The 9,533-nt window shown below is 57.4% G+C and overlaps 1 protein-coding gene across 1 annotated transcript; it reads right to left on the reverse strand.

Annotated features, from left to right (window-relative positions):
* Window positions 1–184: 184 nt before the first annotated feature.
* VDAG_00585 (uncharacterized protein) lies at window positions 185–2,070 on the reverse strand (the record flags this gene model as incomplete). The annotated part of the gene is made up of 5 exons (XM_009651962.1): window positions 185–628; window positions 712–1,034; window positions 1,105–1,226; window positions 1,660–1,888; window positions 2,010–2,070. 5 exons carry the CDS (start codon window positions 2,068–2,070, stop codon window positions 185–187), a joined length of 1,179 nt encoding a protein of 392 aa, XP_009650257.1.
* Window positions 2,071–9,533: the final 7,463 nt, after the last annotated feature.

Genomic DNA, 9,533 nt, shown 5'->3' on the forward strand with positions numbered 1-9,533 from the left:
AATAAAAAAAAAAAAGAGAGAAGGCGGGCGGGGTTTCGATTTTCTGTCGGACCGACGGGCGAATGCACCGAGGCGGTGCCCTGTCAGCGGATGCGGCAGCGCCCATGCAACCGAGAGCCAAGCCAAGTAAGTACCTTACTCACCAGGCGAGGAGGGGATGGCTGGGGTTCAGGCGGCCCTCTCGTTATCGCCGGTCTGTGCCGCTGTTCAGCGAGTCCGGCCCGGCACTTGCACCGTCCAATCCACCTTGCTGGCCATGGCCAGGACCAGGGCCAAGCTCGTCCTCGGCTTCGGACCCATCGCCGCTATCTCGGTCATTCACAAGGCCCCCGTCGTCTTCACTGTCCAGCACCACCCTGTCGCCGCCAGCCTCGTCATCATCGCTCTCTCCATCATCTTCATCGTAGAGGCCGTGATTGACGCCGAGGAGCAGGTCCTCGCTGCCTTGGGTCTGTGGTGGGACTGGCGCTGCCGCGTCGTCGTCCACTTCCCAGCCGTAGTCGCCTTCACCTTCGTCGCTGTCTGGCACCTCGAGGCCTGCGTCGTCCAACTTGCGCTTTCGCCTTGGTGTGCTTGTCAAGACCACCGATGGCTGACTAGCATCATACTCAAGGGCGATTAGGCCGGCCTGTCCAGCATTGTGTGTCAGCAAAAGGGATCTCCCCCTTGCCAAATGGGGCTTGAAGAAGTCGCGCCAATGCGCCTACTAACCGCCTCAATGCGAAATGCGGCCGCACTCGATACCGCTTCAGACCCAGCTCTGCCCTCCAGCTTCTGCACACCCGCAAGGCATACCGTGCTCGGTCTACCGTCTTTCCAGGCCCAGTCCTTGAAGACGACAAGCCGCGTAGATACGCCCTGTTCCCAGACGTTGGCATTGATGGCTGGCACCAGGGTCGCGCCGCTCTCCGCCTGCATCTTGGTTGCGCACTGCGTGAGCACGACAACTGCACAGTTGCGCGTCGCTGCCAGCTTCTGCAGTGCGCTGACAATGTGCTGCAGCGTCTGGAGACGGCGTGCTGCCAGGCTGGGCCCTGTGACGTGTCAGCGGATTTTTTTTGTCTCGCCGCCGACGGCCACACAGCGCGCCGCATCACGACGTACCCTTTCCCAGCTGCGGTCCGGGTCTATTTTCCGAGCTCTTGGGGAACGCATGATTGACAAGCGTTGACAGCGAACTGACTACCACAACGGCTGTGTCCTTGGGCAGCGTAGTCGCCGTTGGCCTGCACAGGAGGGCAATCAGATGCGCCAAGGTCGGACAGGAATAGTGCGTAAACTTTTCGGCGATGAGCCCAGATGTTGTCGGCTCCGAGGCTGAGCCCGTGCTTCGAGCTTCACGTATAGCTTGTGCCACATCCTTAAGGCGCTGCCCGCAGACGGAAAATGAACAGTCTGCCGAGGTGGTCAATCTTGTGTTACCTTCACGCTCGAGCACATGCCTCAATGGGCAAAACAAGAAAAAAAAAAGACGTGACGATGCGAAGCAGGAGAAGGAAGAGGAGAACCCACCAACCCACACAGCGGCGTGCCCGTCTGACAACGCATTGGCTACGAGCTGGATACTTTGACGCCCCCCCCTCTCGGTCAGTTCGAAACGTTCGTGATGGCGGCCGGGGTAATGGACTTGAGGAGAAGGGCGTAAATGAATCGTCTCACCCAAGTGCCGTCTTCCCCACGCCCGGAGGACCCCAGATCTCAGCGACCTGACCCCGCGGAATGCCTCCCGCGCGCTTCGATGCCGCCGTCGGCCGATGATGATCATCACATGCCGCCGACGCGGACCCGAGAGCTTCGTCCAGATCCGGCAGGCCGGTGGAAACGTATCTTGACGTTGCGTCATCGAGATCCTCCAGAGCATCCGCGGCCGAAACCGTCGGCAGGCGATCTACATCCTCTCTTGATCAGCCAGATTGCAAGGGGTCCCAGAGACTCAAGGAGACTGATGACGAGGCCGTTGAGGGGGGGAGGAAGGTATGATCCGAGTCGAGAGGGGGCGATGAACGTACGCGTAGCTGTTAGATCAAAGCTCGCCTCATCTTGGCCATGGATCGAGTGATACTTGTTCATCATCGAATGATGCCTTGAAAATCGAGGGACGCCGCCAACGCATTCGTTGACGCGGTGAAGATATTCTGCTCGAGTGCGTTGGAGATACAGTGTTGTGCAATTGTATTCCGCACATGCCTTTCACTCGAGGCAGGCGCAATGACCCCAGGAGAGGGCGCGCCACAAGCACAGACAGCCACAAGCTTGAGCCACATCTATTCTCCTCCTTCTCCCATCTCGGTCTCTGTGGGCGCGCAACATCATAGTGTCCTCAAATGTCGCCTTGCTCTCTTTCACATGTCGATCGCCTCGCCATCAATCCAGGTCTGCTTGGCATTCTTTCTTAAATTTACCGTGGGTCAGAACCATTCGCCTCGTTCTCCAGATGGAGGTGTGGTTATCCGTCAGGAAAGCCGACCGAACCGAGCACATGCTTTGGCTTTGCACTGAACACCAAGCCTTCTTCTCCAGGTTTCACACGCCCCCCCTTCCCTCCCCAAAGCCCCCCAACGCCCCTTGTGGAACCTTATACATGGTATTCCAAAACCTGGAGGTTTCATCATTTGTGGGGTGTTTGCTTCGAAAAGGGGGCCCGGCTGAGTCCTCGGCTTTACGGTTTCGAGGTTCGGGCGTGTGTCAGGGGGCAGACGATTCTTCCGTGACTCCTCGTCGCGCCGACGCTCAGGCTATCTCGGTCGTGGCTTCACCGAAGCGCTACAAGCCACGCAGGGGTCCGACACGATACCCTCATTTCCCAGTCTATGCCCGCTTTCCAGCCGATAAGCAAAGCTGATGAGGCCACGAGAAGGGGGGGAAAGAGGGGAGACATTCCACCATTGTTATGCTATCCACTCTTCGTGGCCTGAATCTTCCAAGCTTCACCTTCGGGGGGAACCAGCCGATACTGCGATTGTGGAGGAGCCGATCCCCGCGAAACCCAAGATGAGATAGTTGGTGCAAGTTGGTCAGTCTGCGGGGTCGCCGAGCCTCCACACTGAGCAAGCGGCCAGCTTTCCCAAGTCGTTGCCAGAGACCGACAGTCTGGTTCATCCCCACGAGAGCCAAGGGGGATGGCCTGGTGGCACGGCGTCGTCGGCGCGAGATAGCCGCCATGCACCCGAGAAGCTGGCCTGGCCGCTTCCTCTCCCCCCCTCTCTCTTAGCTGGCATGTCGTTTCGACCACAACCAACACACATGATGAGCGTCGCGGCATCGTGGCCCTGGGAATCGGGACACTTTACCCACCCCGGCCTGTTCTGGCAGGTCTGGCCTATTTCTCCGCACCGCGCCAAACCCCATTCCACATCGGGCCAGCCTCGAATCCTTGCTCAGATCAATACGGGCGCCTTTGACCGGGAAATTTGAATAGGCGACACTCCGCCGTCAAAGGCGCACCTATCACCCTCTTTTATCCCGGGCCAAGATAGGTTGTGCGCCTCAGGGATGGGCCTTGTCGCAGGGGCGCAATGCCTTCGAGCCCCAAACTTCCATCTAGGCAGGGTGTTGGGGTGCATCGCGTCTTTGTCGACTCTGGAGAAGCAATAGTTGAGCTGACGGATGCTTCAGGTCGCGCACTACCGCAGCAACTGCGACATGAGAGCTGTCACAACTCTGAATGCGAGCAATTCGGCGATGTGACGGGATACAAGCGCTTGATCCGAACGCTACAATCATCAGCTCTTCGTATATGTAAGCCCCAGACTTGCCTGCGGCCTTCATCTGTGTGGAGCAAGCAAAGTGTTGGGAATGGAGAGGGGGGCCACTGTGGCTGGGCGGCGTTTCTGGTCAAGATTCCGGGTTTGACGACGAATCCATCGACATAGCACTGGAATGGAGGGGGGTGTCTCCCCCTCCATCTGCATCTGCAGGCACTTCCAGAAGTCCTGGTGCCATGATGGGGGCAAAGGGACGCCCCAAAGCAGTGCCGACACCGTGGCGCAATTCCGGCGGCTTTCCTGGGCGGGCTGGGCAGAGAGGAATGCAACGTGTGTCCCGTCAATCCGTTTGTGGGCTGGTCTGGCCTCTCTTGGTCAGTGATGCCAACCACGGCTCAATTTTCGGGAGAAAGGGACCGTCTACCCTGTCCGCCTCAATGAGGCTCTTATCTGCCATGCTGGCCTGACATGTGATGGAGACCTTGATGAGATGGATATCCACACGAAAGAATCACCCCTGGCGTCCACTACACGGCATGCATGTTTGATCGTTGCGAGGTTGCTGGGAGGGACCGTCTGATGAAAATTCTCCCTCTTCCTGAAAGGGCTGGTTGGTGCAATGGCACTGGCTACTGCCAAAGACCGACCTGACCGCCTTCTGCTGGTGAGCCACTTTGCAGGGCGTCTGTTGAGATAATGAGCGGTTTTGTGACGATGCAGTCGGGCCATCTCGGAGCCTCATCTCAGAGCACACAACGTAGGCGGAGAATTGCGGGATCCACAGAGTCTGGCATGAGAAACAAGCCCATCCAGGGCTCCGCTTGAGCAAAGGGTGTGTCCATATCCCTCCCCACAGTTGCCCATCACTATCGTCGTTGCGCTTGACCCAGAATCGACCGACGATATCCCCGTGTCATTCCCAAGGAAGCCTAACGCTTGCTACCAGATTGACCTAGTCTGTCAACGGAGTCGTTGCAGGGCACAGGAAACGAGCGCAGGCAAGGCCGTGACACTCGGAATCTCTACTCTGTGCGTGAGATGCCTGAAATGGATATGCGCAAGCGCAAGCGTACTCCGGCAAGTCGGCTTGACTCGCCAGCTGCGAGGTGAGAATTTGCGAGTGACGTACCATCGCCTTGGCTTTCAGAGGGCTTGCGGGGTTTGGGCATGGAAGAGGGAGGCAAAAAGCAGGACGTCTGGGGAAGCTTGGGCAGATCCAGCCACGTTGATCACGGCATTCCCTTTTCTAGCGCGCTTCTCGTCCTGGCCGTTGTTCCGTTGGCTTGACTCGCAGGACAGGGCGAGGAGGCAGGGCCAAGCGCAGCGCCGAGCCACCGTTCGCGTTCGCGAGCCTCCCTCGAGGGGCCCAAGGGGCCTCCGTGGGAGTCTTCTGGCTTGGAGGCTTTCTCTCCAACTCACTGGTCGGTCGGTCTAGCCCACAAGCTCATTTAAGCCTCTGTCCCCAGAGGGGTACAAGCCATCTTTCGACGGACAAACGGTTCTGCGTAGACGCGATAGGTGGCTCGGCTTTCTCCCCGCCCGACCAAAGCATTCGCGTCTCCTTCTCGTTGTCGCATTCAGATGCCTTGCATATTTGTTTCGGAAGTCAAGTCCTTCGAGGCCGTGACTCGAGACCGATGCTACGTCGAACAAGCATGCCCGGGTAGTGGTATTCAATCGACTTTGCAAGTCGCTGATTTCAGCCAGCGACCAGCGTTACACCGCGTGTCATTTCATGCGAGATGATCGCAACCCCACGACAGCCATCGGAGCTTTTTTCTCTCTTCTGGTGTGTGGTGACCCCGCCATCAGGCGTCTGGAGTGGTGTGATTCTCCGCAATCTCCAGAGTAAAACCGGTCGATGCGCTATGGCAGCGATCGTCCTCATCAAGACGAACGCCATTCATCATGCTCGTCGTTCACGCGAAGCAGCAGTCTGTTGGAGACACTGCCTGCACTTCGTCGGGCAGCTTCGTGGAAGAAACTTTCGCATATAGACAATGCATGAATGTAAAGGGGGCTGAGGGCTCTGTGTTGTCCGCATTGACCCCGCTTGTTCCGTTCCCCGTTGCCCATTGCCGAGGGGCTCACAGTCTGAGCAATGCCAGCGAAGCGAATAGTGAGTTGGCTTCGGGTCTTACTTTCGGTCGACAGGAACACACGTTGAACAGAGTGACGCTGCTTCCGTTCTGCCCTATAGGCATGCTTGCGTGGTTCGACTTTGGCGCAGCATTGCAGACACGCTGCGGTTCCACTTAGTCAATAATAGGTTCTCGGCAGTCTCGTAAACATCGCACATTGTTACTGCACGATAACTCAAAAGAAAAATGTTACTATCGATGGGTTACTTGCGTTTGCCGCTCACCAGGAACGTTTTGAAATGCACCATTGGCGGGGCTGTTGAACATGAGACTAGCTAGATAGGCTCGATGGATTGACAGCTGCTGTAACTGCTCCACCATTGAGGGGGGGTGAGCAAACAAACGAATGCAACACTTGCCCAAAACTGTCCGGAGGAAACGATTACTTTCCCGTGACCCTTAACTCATTTCTCTAAGATGACAGCTTGCCTTGCTATTGAGGATCCGCTGAAGCGATGCACATCACTCACGTTAGCAGTACCACCAGGAATCTGTCAGCGCTTGCCAGATATGTTGATCCCAGTCAAGAGAGGGGCGGCAAATCATGGGCAGAGCAGCCCTGGCGGCTTTGGAGAGGGCGTCTTGAGGGCGGGCGCGGAGCGGCGGCACGGCACCAATGAGATCCGGATTCAGAGGCTCGTGGCGTTTGACAGCACTGACCTTGTCAATTCTCTGTCGCAGCCAAAAAAGGGGGCCAACGATAACCCCCACGCCCATTCTGGGGTTGGATGGGCATCAGCGGAGTGACCCCTGCTATCTGCTCGGGTGAGCGACAGCCATAACCACCCCCTTGGCAGCCCTGACGCCTCGAAGGGGGGACCTCTCGCTTTGTGGCGAAAGAGGAAGCGTTCCCGGCTTTCCGCCAACTCAGGAGTGTGGGAGAGGGGAACGGGTTCTGGTTTCGTGCCTTTGCTTCAGTGACTGAAGAAGCATCGGCATAGCCGGCTTACCCTGTCCCCGGAGACACAATGCGGAAAGGCGAAAAGAAATCTCTGTCGCATAGATTTGCCTTACGAGAGTAGAGCCGAATAGAGTCCCGTTATGTGGATGAAAGCTCGACCTTGACACACCGAGCGTAACCTGGCGAGCTTCACGCAAGGACCAGTGCAGCAGTCGACCCCTGTGGTAACTATCTGAGACCCACTGCGGGTAAAACGAGCTGAGAAAGGCCGAGGGTAATAGATCTTGGCTCTAGTCTGAGATTCCCGACCGGATAATAGTTTCGTTGTCGGGTTATGATTACCGAGCGTTGCCCGAAGTTCACATACGGCCGACCCTCAAACGGAATAGGCTATGAGTAGGAGCCGAGCCGACCACAACTGTCGTTCTACCTGACAGCTGCCTCGCCAGCGCACCTCACTGTGGTTTCCCTTCGACTAGCCGTCACGCCTAGGCTAACTCTTCTGTGGCGGAGGGCATGTGTCCTCTGGGGCTCGGAAATTCCGGTTTGGAGCATGTGGCCACTGAGCTCCCGCTGCTGGCTAGCATGAAAGAGGTGAGCCGGCTGGAGGGCATTTCTCTCGGCACTTCTCGCGGTATTGATAGCAGAGCTGAATGAAGTAGCTGAATATGCCTTCGCAGCTTTGGCGCGCGTGAGCAAGAGACCAAGCGCACGTCTTGGTAGTGATCCCATATCATCGTGCAAGGGATCGGGTGAACAGCAAGCGAAGTGTCAACTAAACCAGGCCCCAGCATGGCTGCCGGGCAGTCAATCTATTCAGCGGATCCCCAGCCAGATATGCGCGAAGGGTCCTTCTGGCGTTGGTCGAAGATCAGCATTGGGGCTGGTTGATCAGTCTTCACTGGCGAGGATACTCGCCCACTCTTTCGAACGCATGAGACTGCTGGCACACTAAACCGCCCTTTCTCAGGTTGAGTGGAGTTGCTGATTCGTACTGGGTGAGTTGAGGGGTATCATTTGACCTTTGCGATGCTTGACCTGAGACCAGGTTTGGAGATTGTAGGCACGAGCATCCTTCGGCCTACCGTCCGTGGCCACCGTGCCAAGCATGGGTTGTCTGGGGTCGTATGTCGCGATTCCAGATCCGAGCCACTTCTGAAGCAAAATGAGCGGACGGAGAAGGAAGGAATGTGCGAGCTGGATAATGAGCCGGCTGATCGTCCTCCCACGGCCTGGTCTCATCCACGACAAGAACCAACGAAGTGTCTGCCAAGATATAACGCTACCAGGAGTGGCATTCAACAGCACGTTTGTCAGACGAAGCTGAATGGCTGGTTGATTGCCACTGGCTGCAATACCTCACGGCTGTCAGACTATCACCAAATGTTTCTGCCCACTGTTTCGACGACGATCAGGATCGTAGGGTGTTGAAGCAAGTGGTGATATGTGTCTTGGGATATGCCACTTGCCTGGGCCGTGACGCGAAAGAATCTCAGAGGCTGCTGATCACTGTGAGGGGCCTAGCCATGTTGTGTGAAAACGAGTCGAGCAACTGGCTGAGACGCCCAGAGTCTGTCCTGCCGTTGTCGTCTTGTTCGCTCAAGCCACCCTTCCCCGGATTCCTGTCATGTCAGGAGACGCAGGATCCCGTGGGTGACCCCCGTGGATGGTCCCCACCCCGCTCCCTGGTGGCGCAATCAGCAAAGCGGTGGGCGGAATGGTGTCATTGGAGGGCAGGCAGCCAGACGACTAGCCTATGGAGAGAGGAAGAGAGAGAGATTGAAAGCCAGTCAGGCCGCGAAACGATGCAACAGGCAAGTTCGGCCTCCGAGCCGCACACTGGCGTGAAGTGGCCGAGGAACAAGACGTATTGGACGTGCACTGCCCAGCACCCAATCACATGGATGAAGCTCGAGACCGGCATGTCTTTGGTGTGCTATTGAGCCATCATGGCATAGACATGGGTGATGGGGCCCTTGGGGGCAGCCCTCCTCGCCTTTTACCCCCGCGATCTCTGGTTTTGGCCGGTCCACGATAGGGAGGTGGGATGTGGCCGGTGGGCTGGCGCTTGTCTAGACAGTTCCGGATCCGGGCGTGGACGTGGAGGGGATCGCAGGGGTACAGACGCGAGTTGAGGCAATGTGTGGAGGGCCGAGATTGAGAGACGAGGCAGAGATGCTAGACCGAGGCCTCACCAGGAAGGTCTCCGGGGGCTGTCGCTGAAAACAAGCCGACCGAGAGAACGTGTACATGTAAGTACTGTAGGCAGGACGAGGGTCGACGGAGAATGATGACTGGTGGACTGGAGAGAGTGAAAGTCAGTGAAGGAGTGGAAGAAGCCGGGCGGCACGCCTCCACCGAGGCCCCCAGACCAAACTAATCTCACCCCCGTTCTTTCCCCACCGAGGCATCACGGCATCACAGGGCCCTGCCATGTGCCTGCCTCTGATGCCTGCCTCTGATCCCTGACGGCACCCCCCTCGTGAGATCCGGGAGACAGCCTGCAGTGTGGATCACCCACCACGACGCTCAATGCCCCCTCCCCACCTATTTTCATCCCTGCCCTCCCCACTTCCCCGTCCCAGCTTCCTTCAGAAATTTCGGCCCCCGTCCTCTCCACCCCCCCCCCCAAAAGGCCCCCCAGACACCAGACGCCAGGCAAAAATAGGAAGGGAAAGGAAAAAAAAAAAACTCAGTTGAGCAAGGCGAACTGGCGAGGAAGGAAGTACCTGCGCTAGAGGGTACCTACTTTGGCCCTCCCACGTCCTTCCCCATCAGACATTCAGA

Source organism: Verticillium dahliae, genomic scaffold (genome assembly GCF_000150675.1).
Source record: "Verticillium dahliae VdLs.17 supercont1.1 genomic scaffold, whole genome shotgun sequence".
Lineage (NCBI taxonomy): Eukaryota > Fungi > Ascomycota > Sordariomycetes > Glomerellales > Plectosphaerellaceae > Verticillium > Verticillium dahliae.